Genomic DNA, 15,575 nt, shown 5'->3' on the forward strand with positions numbered 1-15,575 from the left:
AATACAAGAATTGGGATATTGGCGGAAACTCCTTTAGTGCAAATGGAGTACCTTCACTGGCAGCCGAGTGAGGCCATCTAGCGGTCACATGACATGGAGCTGGTCGAACATACTTTTAGCCAGTGCCACTAGGTGGCAGTAGATCTACGCTACAACTTGCCCCCTCCGCTCTTGGTTTTTGAAGTCAATGCGTGCGGGGGTGGGGTGCAGGGTTCAAGAGGCGGGGTTATGTTTGGTCGGTCGCTGGGTAGGTTTGCCAAAGTGAGCACCTACAGGTGTCTGGTCCTTTTCACCCGGACGAGCCGCAGCAGCCCCGGTCTCCGGTTTCACACGCTGTTCTCAGGTAGATTACCTCCACCACACACGGCACAGTTCCACTGCAGCAGCTGTAACACCGCGGTCGTGACTGTTGTCCTTGTTGTTGTCGTCCAGACTGCTGTTTTGACGCCGTAGAAGTTGTTTTTGTTTTTAATAAAAAAAACAAAATGTTTTTTATGTATGTCTTATACTCTAACTATTATATGATTTCTAATATCATTTCCTTGTGTTTTCGCTTCCAACACGGGGGTTTCCGAACGGTGACCCGTTGCTACTGTTACTGCTGCTGTTGCCTGGAATGTGAAATGGTGAGTCCCAGCTTTCATTCACAGAAAGCCAAAGTGTCAAGTGTGACATTGACGTTGAGTTGGCGCGCACACACGTTCGAAAAACAAGGACCGTCTTCAGTGTGTAAGGTTCCCTAAGTGAAGTTTTCATGGCACTTTAGAGGGGATCAGATGACTTTGCTACGGTTGCCCTTTCACAACTGACGGCTATTTAAACTGCCAACAGGCTGATTCGGTGCCGTCTCGAGGTGTCGTGACATCTTGCCCGTATCAGCGTTTTTTTTTTTTCCTATTCAGTTATTGAACAATGCTTTTCATATCTGCTGAGCAAGCAAAAGCACGCGCGCGCGCACGCACATCTGATCAAAGGTTTGGCGGGCACAGGCAGGAAGTTCACAAATGGGAAGTCCTCACAGTGTGCGTTTCCGATCCTATTCTCCTAAAAATAGAGATAGGCATAACTCAGTGCAAGGAGAGCCCCATCCCTCCACCCCCTCTTGATGCCATCTTCTTTGAACTCAGATAATTAATCTTTACAGCATGGTGATTTAGCTATAAAATAGGCCCATGCGGCTGTGATTAACACTTACTCACTCAGACATACAGTGTATATATACTCTGGGATGGACTATTGCTCATAACAGTGCCACATGGCCATTTTTTACAGTTCAGTAGTTTGAACCAACTTATGAGCTCTAGCAATAGAGGTGAATGTGCAGGAATCGGGAGATAAGGCTGGTCAAAGTTTGTGAAGCTTCATCGTGTCCGTCGGCTGCTGCCGGCATGCATATTTTATGCATGTTTCTTCTGTAATGGAAGCGTGGGAGGGTCTGATAATGTTGAGATGTTTTGCTGACACCAGTCTTGGTTACATAAGAGACCCATGCTGTAATTTTATCGCTGCGTGCTATTTACATAATCAAAAAGTTTCTCTCAAGTCATTAATTTTCATCTGTCATGCAATGCATGAATGCATTAACTTAAAAAAAAAAATACACTAAACAAGAAAAAAACAAAACAAAACAATTGTCTCAATGCTTCTTAAAAGTAAAGTTAGAATTTGTCAGTTCTTCCCTCGGCAGAGCCAGTGGGCCGTAGTACAGTAGTACGAAACTGCTACGCACATCAGTACCGAAAAGGACATGGACCAGTACCTGAAAACAAAATCCTGTAGTGTTTATTCATTTCATTTTAAATTGCTTGTTTGTTGGATTGAATGCCAAATTTTGGATAAAAAGGTTTTAGGCTTTGGTGAAGCTAACTGCCTAGTATAGGCTACAAGTCTGTCATAATTTATGTTATTTAATTTTGCCACATTGAGTGGAAATGCTCCCAAAATGAAAAGGTGCACTTTAAGATGGTTAACGTTGCCATATATATCTCACATGTAACATGATAGCGACTAAAATGATTTAAATATTATGGGTTTCTACGCTTCTTGCATAGTTTTTCCAGGACAGGCCACTTGGAACAGAGGAAGGTTGTAATTATGGACAAGTAGGGGATTTCCAAAATTTGCCTTTGCCTGGTTTGCAGCACGTGTTTTATGGGATAATAGTGTCTGGAGAGCTTGTTCAGGAGTTACACTGTTATGACAGTTTTGGTGACCTTATAGTGGCCTTGCAGTCTTTTCAGAGCCACCCTATTCTCCCAGGTCATTCATGCTCTTCTATGCTTCTACCAGGATGACAAATCAAGATTGAATAGCTATGTGGCTACAAGACGCTACTTTTGCTCGCACCTCTACCAAGTCTTTATACGAGAACTCGGTCAGGACTGTCTTGACCAGTAGCTTTGGAATTGTACTTCAGGTTATCCTGTCTTTGTAGGTCTTGACTAAGGTTTATGGATGTACGTTAGAATTAATAGTTAATGGTTCAAGAGGCCTGGCTGCTAATACCTTTTGCGATCACAGTCTGTTGATAAGATAAGCAGGTATTCAGTTAAATAAAATGTTAGTAAACGTATGCACAATTAATGTGTATGTAAATGTATTCTTATTTTTCATAATTTAATAACTATGATTGAATGCAGATTATGGAACTACAAAGAATGATTATTCATGTAAAAAAAAAAAAAATCAAACGCAGAAAAGAATAGTTTTTGTTGTTGTGTCATCCTTTCACAAATAGGACAAGCAAATTTTTCATTCATTTTATTTTTAGATTTAGCTCCAAATCCCATTTGTTTTGAAATAAAAGTTTTTGGCACCCCCCCTAGCAGCAAAAACTTTCTCGATACCCTGCCATTAAACAGATGTTCTCGAGGTAAAAGTGTAAAATACAATGAAACCTTGAAAACACGTTTCTTGCCTCTCTGCCTGTCAGCACGTGATGGCACCACCACCTATGACTCAATCGTGCTGAGTGGGGAGATAAGTGCGTTGGTTATCGTCCAGCGTTGCTTGATTGCCTGACAGCAGTGTGGTTCCTGCCTTTGCCTTATAAAGCTGCAGCTACTGGGAGGACAGCTTGAAAATCGCAGGATATTTTTAGTGGGGTGATGAAATGGTCAAACAATGTCCAAATCACGCTGTTCTGTTCGTTCAGCAACACAAATTTAAATAATTTTTGTTCATTACAAGTAGTGTCAATGTGCCATTACACTTAATATCCCGACAACGTAGGAGTGTGAACGATGTCCCATCTGCAATCACTTGACACGCAGAGCCACCTGCCTCCAACATTACAAAGGTTATTAATGCGGCCGACAGTTAAGATTTCCTGAGATAAGGAGCGCTTCCCACAAGCAAATACGTAAGAGAAAAAAACAAGTGTGCTACTTGCCATGTTGATTGAAATCCCAGCCTCCTGACACAAATGTATTTTTTTCTGCAACTAGTGAGTTGGGAAAGAAAAGGGTGTTAATCTTGTGGTCTTGTTCATCAGATTACTGACTCACATTTTGAAGTAGTGAAGCCTAAAGCCTTGTGACAGTAAAGGGTTTTACAACCGAGCAAAGGTTGACAGTGGGAGAACAGAATCTCGAAAGAATAAAGGAGAAAGAAGCGCCATGTTCTGAGAGCCGTCTGCTGAATGCACTATAGCGAGTGCATCTTACTCTTCAAAAGGCTAAACGGGAATGTGATTCTCCCATGTGTGTGCGTGCATGCGTGTGTGCGTGTTTTAATCCTACCAATTAATGTCCTCAAAACGCAGGGGAAAGGGGAATAGGTGGAATACTGGCCTGGTATTTTTTTTTTTATCCTTTATTGAATCATATGGGTCATTTACCATGTATTACATGGGGACAAAATCATTTTGCACTGTTGAGGTGCCATGTTGCACTAAATGAGATTGCTGTGGTGGGATTCACAAGGTTGCCGTTTGAGGCAAACATGTTTCTTATTCCTAAGGTTGATCTCACTCATCATTCTTGAATAAATAATTTAGATCTGGGGAACTTTAATCACTAATTCCCCCCATCAAACATTCAAATCATGTCAAATGCATCAGGCCATGTCACCTTTTCTGAGAACTGCAGTATGTGAAATTGAAATGAATGCATAATTCTGTGCAGAAGACCCTTTAATATATTTAGGGATACTTATCATAATTTCCTATGCTCCAAATCATGGGGTGTGCTTGATTAGAAATGTCCTTTTCTGGCCCTAAATAATGCTAGTTCTTCCTTAATAGGCTGTGTTATATATTAAACCTATTACCTTTCATTTGTAGAGGTTCCACCAGGATCATCTTGTGACTTAAGCTTTAGCTGTCTGAAACATTATTTACAATCAGAGTGGCAGACTGAAAGACCCTTCTGCTTTTATGTAAAACAGAAGACCTCAGTGTCAGCCTTTCTGATGCCCTGCCCCATCTCACGTGTTTCTTATCTGAGTTGTGCTTTCAGGTTAAAATCACAAAACCCTGAGCAGATCCACAGTCTGAACTACTGTGCAAAGACAGTGGCATCCTGTGGCCGACTCCTTAAAGGTGGACCCGCTCTGTGTGAATTCTACCTGGAACTTTCTGAGACTGTGTACATACGTGTGTATTTGATACTCCACCGCGTGACAATAGAGCGCTGTCAATGCTTCAGCTTGACATTTGAATGTGAGACAAGACTTGGAGGGGATTAGAGGGTAATAGAGTTCAAGGCTGGGTGTCAGGGTCAATGAGCCGCACAGGAACTCACTGTCTGTATGCGGCAGGAAAAAAAGTGAAGAGTCAAGCAGCCACATAAGCTGAGTAGAGTCCAGGGATCACATGCTGTCTGTCTTGTGTCGTATTAATCATTTTGCTGACCAAGGGGCTCCTCTGCACTTATCAGCGTTTCACAGCGCATACTGAGAGCGTTGCCTCAGTGACAATAGAACATCAGAATGGCAGATAGGTCTACAAAGAGGACGATATTTTTTCTGACTTGTAGACATGTTTGGAAAGATTTGCTTGTAAAGTCAGCGCCACTAAAAAGAAATTGCTTCCAACCACCATGACGTCATTTTTTTGTGGCTCCAGACTGGCCTTAGGAAAACAAGGTTGGGTCATTCTGGAGAATTCACCCAAGCAGTGGACTGTCAGCACAAGAGAACAAACAAGCCACCAGCTCACCAGCAAAACGGGCCCAGTACTGAGGTGCAATAACAATAAATAACAGACCACACGACTGTGCACACGCACGGTGATGAGCAGCGTCTCAGATGAACGGTTGGCTCACAATAACGGTGTGCCAGACTCCACCTGCTCTAAACGTAGATAACAGCAGTTGTCTGGCTGTATGGACATTAAACATCCTAGTTTGCGGTCACGCTCTGTCGCACTTGGGGCTAATGCATTGTGCTGACAGTCCTTCCAATTTCTTTTGGGAAGTTTACCGAGCACGGTCACCGCCTATGCCAAAAACAAGATTTTTGGAAGGGAAGTGAAAGGAGGAAACTTCTGAGAAACAGCAGAGTGTGTGAAATAAATTTCCATGAAGATCCACAACTTCAGCATAGTGGCTGCTGTCTCTGTAATAACAAAAAAACAAACAAAAAAAGCACACAACATTTTAATGACTACATCACTGAGAGAAAACTATGCCACATGCAGCCCGCATCTACTATTATCTCCATGCATCAGACTCTGCAAGAATCTCACATTACATCTGTCGTTGAGCTTGAACTTTACTCTACAGATGTTTGCTTGAAACCAACGGGCATGGCTAGTAATGTGTTGTGCTGCGAGTGAAACATGCACAGTTGTGTTCTGAGGCACACACACAATTCTGTTTTATGAGCTACAAGTTGACTAACAATCAGCTATTTGACTGCTAGACCTCCAAGTGTTGTTACAATCACCCTGAGAGCGGCATGCCTGCCATTTATGGAATCCAAGTTCACTTGTGGCATAAAATTGATTTAATGTGCAGTGCTGCGTCTGCATGCGTTTTCTTACATTGGGAGGGAGGCGGTACGCGTTGGTATGTGGTACATACTACTTGAGCATGAAAGCAATTAGATGGAATAAAAGTCAAATGGTTGGCCGAGCCAGGTCAGGCTCCCACAGGGAGGGAAAAGCCACAAATCCTCCGAGGGAACAAGCCAGGCACTAATTAAGAGCTGGCTTTCATGTTGGTGTTTTATGTATTTGTGGGTAAGTAGAAACTACTAGCCTGGTTGCGGGAGCAGATGCTTGTCTACAAAGTGCTTATTACGCAGCTCATCAAATAACTGCAGTGGCTGAATCAGAAGCAGGTGGTAGTAATAAGGGGCCAATATTTCTGGCTCGCACACGCCAAACAAAAGACCATTGTTAAAAACTTCTAACCATTATCTTAAAATTGCTTTCAAAAATAATTTTAAGCACGTGAGAGAAATTCACACTGTGTTGTAACAATGTAAGAGGGAAAAAAAAGAACAGATCTTGTGGTAGCGTAGCTTCTGTTGGACTTGATGACTTTGTGTGGATATTATGTATGTATAAGTCAGATGGAACATTTCCTCAACCCTGTGGCTTTATTTCATGTAGCTTTTCTGGAAAGAGCCAATGGAACTGTGGGAAAGGAGACGCCGCTTCAGAGAGAATTTAAAAGTTAATCAAGCCATCAGCCTATCAGTGCAGACCAATCAGTGCTTTTTTTTGTTATTATTATCAGTTAAGCTTAGAAACAACCATTCAAGGCTTCCCGTTAGTGAGAAGGGCAACACGCCCTGACACGCCGCTATCTGCTGTGCTGTCCTCACTGCTGCTGAGCTTTTCTTTCTTTTTTCCACAGACACTTTCTGGGCCATTTCAAATTCTTCTTTTAATGTTAGTCATTTCCCATTTTAGTAAAACAGCTACATGCTGCTGTAGCACGCTAGTCTCCTTAGCGATGGCTAGGCTTCCAGTCACTTCCTCTTTTTCTTCATGTGCTTCTAGGCTTCTTTTGTCTTTTTTCTATATCCCTTTAGATAAGATAGATAGATAGATAGATAGATAGATAGATACTTCAGTTCATAAAAAGTGCATAGAGTAAAATAATAACTAAAATAAAGAAAAAGAAATGAAAGTAAATGATTCATATTTGTTACAGATTTGCAATACCATTATTATAAATCCAGCTATTTTGTTATATTCACTATGACGAACAAAAAAAAGGTTTTGCTTCATTCCACATCAGTGAATACTGAATATAGTTAAATGTTCATTTTAGTTCCCTCAAAAAGAAAAACAACATGCCTGCGTGTTCATGTGACTGCTACCGCAAATGAGGAGTATGCAGTTGCCGCGTGCCTGTTACTGTGGAGATGAAAGTGGAACTTAGAACTGAATGAAATGGGTTCCAACACCGATTCGTTACGTTTCTAACAACAGAACAAGACGAAACGAGAACCTCGTGTCATCAATCACCATTCCGTGCGTGTGTGTGTGTGTGTGTGTGTGTGTGCGCGCGCGCGCGCGTGCTTGCTGCTGAACGTCCCGGCCGTCTTGATATCCCACAATCCTACTGTGCCGCCGCGCGCACAGCGGAGTGTGATAGGCTGGCGGAGTGAGCGAGAGGCTGAACCGCAGCAGAGCAGCACCTCCGTCAGGAAACACAAGCAGCCCGCCGAGCGAAGACCCCTTTTAACCTGGTAATAACGCCTTTCGTTTGCTGCCTTTGCCGTCTTATCCGAAAAAAAAATGTCGAGCCTGTGACGCTTCCTGGTTTCGGACGAGTCCGTGTTTCGTGCCGACATTCCTGTCGTCTCGAGCGGAGCCCTCCACCGCCGGCCAGATGACACATAATTAGCATTAAAATAAGGCTCGTGTCGCGTTTAGCGAGGCGGAAAAAAGTCGACGAGATGTGGCGAAGATCGGTCGGAGCGATGCTCGGGTCCCTCGCGCTAACAAGCGCCCTTTGCAACTATGGCTTCTCTCTCTCTCTCTCTCTCTCTCTCTCTCTCTCTCTGTATGTGTCTCTCTCGGTGCCTGATGTTGTGTTTCCCTTCGCTGCCTGAGCGGAGCAGAGCCACAGCGGTTTCATAGCGAGAGTCCATTCGTGGAATGGGTGTTTTGAGAGGCGGAGGCAGCTCAAGGTAGTGCTCCGCGGCTAGTGCGCCCCACTCTTCCAGCCTAAGCACCGGGGAAATGGGTGGAAGGGCAGGACGGTAGAGGCGTTTTCCCGCGGCTGTGGTATGCAAGAGGTTGAAGAAGAAGCGCTGAGTCACTGACAGGCCGGATTAAACAATATACCGGCCAATTATATGATTGAAAAGTGTTAACGTGGTCGGAGTTAAGACGACATACTTGGCGTGTTTTTGATCTGCAGTGCGGTAGGCGTGGCCAGGGACAGGATGGCACGGCCTGGATCTTCTTTTAGCATCCTCCCAGCATCCCCGTAGACACGGAGAGCAAAGTCCTCAGTCCGGCCAGACACTTTGACACAAATGAGGTGTCGCTGCTGTAGCATTTCAATGCAAGGCACGCTGTAGGACACACTGCATAGTTTTCATATGTTTACGGCCTCACAGATGACCCATTTCAAGTTTGTTATTGTGAGGGTGTTTCAGGTTCACTGTGGCTAAAGACTGCTGACTTTCTTTCGCGTTTGTGCACAACGAGCTTCAAAATCATCAGGTTTTCAAATCTGCTCACATTATCCTCGCAGGCTTCGATATCAACGCAACAAATTCTTTTTATCCCTAGATTCTTTATCCTTAGGATAAATGGCACTGACCCGTTTTAATTGTTTACAGTGGTATGTACAGCTAATGCTGACTCATGTATCCGTCTGCGTTCATTCTGAATTATTGATACCAATCATGCCTTTCTTATTCTGAATGATAACACATCATTTCATAATAATGAATGCATATCAGACTATTAAACATAAACTTATTTATTATGCTGTTAAAACACAAGGACGTTGAGCTTCAAATGGAATGTCATTGTTTTCTCTTTCACTTTCTCTCTTTTAATTAATAATCATATGAGTATTTGTTAGAAAGCGCACTTCTTATTTGGAAGAGAACAGCCGACTCCTTTTAGGTTTGGGTTTCTGTTGATTGTAAACAATTTTTCATTTTTCTATCGCCACCACATGTCAGTGCTACAAGTATTGCAGGACCTCACTGGTTTCCACCTGTGCAGAGGAGCTGCACCGTGCCACACACAGCATAATATAAATTACTTCTGTTATGTTGTTAAAATGATTGTTAGAACTAAAATTGTCTTTTACCAGACGGTTTAGTTTTTTTTGTTTTCGTTAGTTTGTTTTTTCATAGCAAATGTAGTGGTTCCTTCACACAACAAAAAACAACAACAAACTGTGACACTCAGACAACAGGTGAATATTAGTGGAGCTGTATTTCATAGCTTAGCATCAGAGCACTTCAAAGTATACATGTGAAATTGATTGGAAAACAATGTGGATTTGTCCTGCAGACTTGATTACTATTATTTCTCTATATCAATTACATTCGACAAAATCTAATAAAAAATCTCAAGCTGCTGTTTGCAATGTTATTCTCTGTTCATTAGGGTCGCTATGTTTTTTCCAAGAACACGGGAGTTTTCCTTTGTCAAGATGAGTTCCCCTGGATCGAGATCCGATAGCTGCTCTATGCAACAGTCTTGATGGAACCCGGTCTCCTTTCGCATGCACTGTTGACGCGCCTGAGTCTGACTTTGATTAAGGTGACCATGACCGTAAGACGCTGCACGGCAACAAAGACAGATGACGGTGTACATGATGAAGGTAACAGTAACAACTGTCCTTTTGTGTCCCTGAGCGTCTTTGCTGCGAGAGCCAGCAATGCCAAGAATGTAAACGCAGCAACCTGCAAGGATTTATGGCCTCCTCAGCAAAAAGCCCTCTCAACCTGGAGTCACCTTTATGCTACGAGTATAACCGCTCCACATGCCCTGCTGTTGGGTTGTGGTGTATGTCGGTAGGGTTGAAGTATTTGACTAAAAGAGCGTGCGCCGGCTAAAATGATTCTATTGCTTGACAGAGACTTGTTTTCGCCACGTGAGTGAGCGATGGCTAAGACACCAGCACAGTATGGTAACACTAGAACGTTTCGACGTCTGTTTTTAATGAAAGTCTGACTTTGTTGAATGTTACCTTGAGTGCAAAACCGGAGAGAGTAATTATCAGTTAGCCGGCAGGGCATTATATATCAGCCCTCACTTCTTGACAAAAGAAACACCATAAAGCATCAGTATTGCTCTGCTGAGTCATTGGCCATTGGTGTTCTGGGCCTTTTTGTTGTGCACTTTATTACTTGACACTTTTGATCCCTTCTAATTAAACCATCAAAAGTATCATTTGCTTAAGTGGTTTGGGTGAAGTGGCTCCAAAAGCAAATAGATTTGTATTCTTGAATTTTTACCTGGCAAGGATGTGGACATCCAGACCTGATCTATTATTTTAGTTGCCTGGTTCAGTCAGTTTTAGTAAATGTCAGTATCTTTTTCATTCAACCGTTTTCATGTAGGCAATTTTCATTTTCTCAAATTGTTCAGATATAAGTGCAGATTCGTACATAAAATGATGATGAAGATGACGAAGGGTAAATCGTTTTTCATTGAACAGTGAAGATTGTGATGTTTGGCCCTAACGAAATGGGAATAGACAAAAAACAAGCATAGCTGTATTTGTAGTGTGGTCATTTGAAATGGCTTTGCAGGATCAGTAACCCCCCCACCCCCACCTCCACCCCTCTGGCCGCTATGAGAGAGGCGCCTCGTTTGAACGGCCTGTCCAGCTACCCGGTATCCCCTTACAGCGGCAGGGTTTGTGTGTGACAGCTGTCAGCCCTGTAGCCATGCACAGGGGTCGCATGATGATATGCAGGACAGCTCGGGACCGGCCCTGACGTGTCAAAAAACGCCAACAATCTTCATCCACGTAACCTCTAGAACCCCCAGCGGGGGTTATATGGGTGTGGGGGCGGGGCTTTCAGAGACAGGCCCAGCTGTGGCGTACATCAGCTAATGGCACTCAGCACAGATGGCAGTCCCTCATCCTGTGTGTGTTTGTGCGTGTGTGACTCCATGCGCGCAGTCCACAGTCTAACAGTGTGCATTGCGATCACAAATGGAGCCTAAAATGGACGTTTGCATGCGCAGGGCGGCAGCCGGCATTGAGTGTCTGCAATCAGGTTTGCAGTGCAGATCCATACCAATAAAGCTCTGCTCAGCTTTTTTCTTCCAAGGGCATAAACTGTCACTGGAATAGGTTTTCCTCACCTCACCTGGTAATGTGTCTGTTTTCACAAGGGGAGATTGTGTGATTAATTGTGAGTTTCTGATTGGTTCTTTTTAAGTGACGACACTGGAACATCTCCCCTCACTAACACCCCCCACCCTACCCCACCACACCCCACCCCCACCCCTTTAACAGGTTTATTTCTGCTCAAAGTCACGGGGCTTTTATTGATTACTCAAGCAGGCTGATGCGTGAAAGATGCATCACCTCCTGTGACGCTGCATAATAGCCGCCTTCTGTAAGCTCGTGCTGAAACAAATCGTCTGTGACATTTTCTTTTATCTTCTGGATGTAGCAGCCTCACATTTTTAGGATGTGTGATCTTGACCATTGGGCAAATCCTATTACTGTGCTTTGCTTTGAAATGAAAGTGGATCATTTGTTGTTTTTGATTTTACGAAAGGCTTCCTGATAATATGTATGATTTGATTCCTTGCTTCCTGATAATATTTATTTATTTCTGTGTTATTTTGTAAACAGTTGTAAATTGTTGCTTTCAGCCGCGGTTGCACATCTGTTTACAAACATGAATTTGCTGTACATCGGCAAAGCGCTTATTTGTTTTTCGGCCCTAAAAGAATTGATTTCAACTCAGAAGATGTAATTAAAGTTAGCGTGACTGGATTTTATTGACGCAGTCATCAGCAGCTCCTGTATACTGGCAGTAATCGAGGGCTCTTAATGTGTTGTGAATTCAGCGTTGTGAATGCATAATGTGAGTGCCAGTCTATTTCTGAGGGGCACACACAGGACCACTGTGTGGGCTGTTTTGTGGCCCTGTGAAGAGTGCCTGTCACCAGTGACTGAATGTATTCTTCCTCCATTTCTATGGTGCTAAGATGTTCCTTTCCTGCCATCCTTCCACGGTTCCTGTTTCTAGCCGGGCTTTAAGAGAGGCAAAGGTTAACTGCGCGGCCATCTTCTGTCAGCTGATTGGCCACTTGCTCCTTCACATGTGACTGACTTGACATAACAGCGGCGCAGACGTTTTGATATTAAATTTTGTTTGATTTTTTTGTTTGTTTGTTTGTCAGCGACGATGATCTCAGTGCAAACGGCACGATGGAGCCTCGGGGCTGAGTTTTGAAATGAGTGGCAGCAGGTTATAGAAGTTGAACACTCTGACCTCGTTGCACAGTGTATTGCACAGTTCACTGACCTTCGATGCCACTGACCTGCGGGAAGGAAGAGGCAGAAGAAGCCTCCAGTAGATGAAGTTCTCCTGCTCTCAGAGATGCATCTGATCTGATCCATTAATGCCTTGTATGATTCTGCAAGCACAATTTAAATGAATGTAGGAGGCATTTGTTTCTCCCTGTCGCCCTCAGTGTTCCTTGTGTCACATTGTTCCTCTAACACTTCTTTTTATTTCTTATTCGCTGAGACATTTGAAGACGTTTGAGCACTTTTCAGCTTATTGATTTGTTTTTTGGATTTTGTAAACATTTATAAACCTTACATTTTTTGTTGTGGCCTGTATGTGTAGGCAATGGTCAGACAAAGTTTGACCGTTGGTATGCATTAAACCCAAATGCACGCCATATGTCATCACAAGGCGTACATCCTTGTGTTATGCTGTATTTTAATTCTAACCGGTCGCAAATTGGCAAATACATTTCTGAAGTGCAATTATAAAAGAATTTATCCCTGGGAAGTGTAGCAATGTATTCTATTGAAATATTTCCATTTCAAGTACAAGTCATAGTGGATTAACAAATCATGACGTGTGCAAGGATTCCTCCTGGTGATAATCCCTCCATGTGCCTGACAGAGCTGCGCACAGCCGGCTGTCTGCAGTGGGACATGTGGGCCAAATATGGGCCAAGCTTTCGCTTGTAAGCTGTCGCCTTCTCATAGAGTTGACTGAAATAGTTTTTCATTGTAGTTGTTGCATTTTTCTATTTTATTTTTTTGTTTTGTTTTTTAATCATTTTGTTTTATTTTTTCAACAATTTCAAAAGTTTTTTTGGGGGGGGGGGGGGGGCGAAGGGGGGGGGGCGCCGCAACCTACGGCCCGGCGCTGTTTGTGTTTATCCAGAGGCTAATTTGGTCAACCACGACTAGAAGTCAGAGGTCCTCCCCTCTGGAGTAAACACGGCCCTATAAATAGAGCTCAGGGAGTAGCAGGCCAGCAGCAGAATGACAGGCATCTGTACTACGAACCCCAGACTCTGCCGTCCCAGCTCAACACACACACACACACGCCCAGCAAACCCCAAATCCCACTGTCAGACCCTGTGGGTGCGGTTAACACATGGGGCCCCCAGCGCATGTCGTCCTGTCTGTCATCTTTGTTTTGCAAAACTGGCCATTACATGTGTCCTCATAGTTAGAAACTTCATGCCTGGGGAACTCCATCTGTTGCTGCTATGCTGCTATTTCCAAGGAGAAGGTCACGCTGTGAAAGGTATCATCACATGCTTGTTTGTAAACACTCGGCAGAGAATCTGGTGCCTCAAATAGAAGTTTTGCACCATTTCAATGAAATGCCATTCTCACTTTTTTAAAACTTGGCTTTTGCTGTCAGTCAGTTTGTCCTGCGTCATTGAAAGCAGTCTGTTGATGAAAAATGACCATGACAAAGTGTTTTCTGCGTCTGTCATGAAAGGATTTTTGCAACCTTTTCTGTTGTGAAAACTCTTTAGATTTGTCGCTCTTTGTCTCTTTTAATTTGTAGCTTTTCTTATTTCTTTATAGCTTGCCATGGCAGAAAGTTCTGTTTCAAGTTGGAGAGGCTCCTGTGTGCCACAAGGATTTAGTCTAAAGTTCTCCGTACATTTGATAGTTAATAGAGTACAAGACTAAGGATGAACATGTGATGGTAAAAACAAAATCTCACATTTAGTATCTGGGTTTTTTATTATTTATTTTTTTTATTTCATGTACGAAAATGGAAAAGAAATGAACTCATAAACTGTTGTGTATTTCCAGATTAGGCTGTTTTGAGCGGATTTGTGATTACAAAAAAAAAGAAAAGAAAAGATAAAACATGCACGATAGGATATATATGGATGTCAGTGCGCCTGCAATCCACTATCAACTGCAGACTGTCTCCTGAGGTTATCGAATAGGCCTTGAGTACACAGAAGGCACTTACGTTAATTTCACTTTTATTCTACTGTCAGATACTGTCCACATCCTGGCATTTGTTTCAAAGCCGGAGCGTGTCGCCGGGCAGGGCTGATCAATTCATAACGAGCCAGCTGACTCATCCCGCTCTCCCCTTGTCCCCTCCTCTTTCCTCCCACTCCAGCATGATTCACCATGACAACTGAATCAGGCGCAGACTCGGAGGCCAAGCCGCAGGAGAACAAGGAGACGGAGAAGGCGATATCTAAAGCAGCTGATCCCACGTCGTCTGAGAACCAGCCAGCGCAGCTTCCTGTAGCCGCCGGACACAGCACCCCTGTCAGGAAAGAACAGGTCAGACCCATCAGCCGGCTGCTGACATCCACGCAGGAAATTCAATCATAATTCAACAGCAGTTTGATTAGCTGCTCTTTTTTCATTTTATTATTCATTTACGTCTTTATTTTTCTTACACTTGCACAAAACACTCTGGAAAGTGATTTTTATGGTGTCAAAACTGTGCATATCCCTTTATAGCAGGCTGGCATGTGCGAGAACATTACACACCATTCATGCTCAAGTGAATTGTGCCTTTGTGTGAAAAATGGAAATGACAAAAACAGAGGAGCCCAGTGTCCTTGCCGATGGTCGCAGTCCTATAAAATCATCTCTAATCACTTCTTCATGCTTTTATACTGCAAGTGTGTTGAAACAACATTGTTGAACTTAACCGTCACTGTGGATGTTTTTCCATCCTGCGTAACATCAGCAGATTGCACTCGCTAAGATAACTGCACCCAGCTGTTTGTAGAGTCAGCGGGCTGAGACACCAAAGTACAGCCTCGACGCTTCTATCAGTTGGCGGCTCGACGTCTCTGGTCAATGGCTGCAAAGTGAATGTTGACTAATGTACAGCCACGCAACACTTTAAAGGAGGCGAGAGAAGATTGATCCACAATAGTGATTTGCAGTCAGTCGTTGTCGTCCCTCAAAAAAAACAACAAAAAAAAAACAGTCATTCTCTTTGTTTTTTGGAGGTGAACTTCATATTTTGGGTAGTTTGACAAGAATCAAAGTTACAGGGAGATGTTGCTGATATCAGGTTTGTAACGATTAAAATGTATTCAGTTGCAACTTAAGCTCTTAAAACAGCCTAATCTCACTTAGTATGTGTACTGTTAATTTAAGTTATGGCTTTTTTGGGACATAGTTGTCATTTCAAAAATGCACCTTGTGACCCAT

At 43.2% G+C, this 15,575-nt stretch overlaps 1 protein-coding gene across 30 annotated transcripts in view; it reads left to right on the forward strand.

The window, feature by feature from the left end:
- The first annotated feature begins 188 nt into the window (after positions 1-188).
- Positions 189-15,575, forward strand: part of epb41l3b (erythrocyte membrane protein band 4.1-like 3b) — a 42,901-nt gene continuing 27,514 nt past the window's right edge. For 16 of the 30 annotated variants that reach the window (XM_076021979.1, XM_076021981.1, XM_076021989.1 and 13 more), the window contains exons 1-2: positions 190-343; positions 14,545-14,687. In XM_076021979.1, coding sequence (XP_075878094.1) covers positions 229-343; positions 14,545-14,687 — 258 coding nt within the window. In that variant the 5' untranslated portion in view covers positions 190-228. Of the gene's footprint in view, positions 344-7,488; positions 7,645-14,517; positions 14,688-15,575 lie in introns of those variants that run through there. The other 14 variants (XM_076021966.1, XM_076021965.1, XM_076021972.1 and 11 more) reach the window with 2 other exon arrangements.

Source organism: Nelusetta ayraudi, unplaced genomic scaffold (assembly GCF_046127955.1).
Source record: "Nelusetta ayraudi isolate G7.1 ecotype Tasmania unplaced genomic scaffold, CSIRO-AGI_Nayr_v1 ptg000011l, whole genome shotgun sequence".
Classification (NCBI taxonomy): Eukaryota; Metazoa; Chordata; class Actinopteri; order Tetraodontiformes; family Monacanthidae; genus Nelusetta; species Nelusetta ayraudi.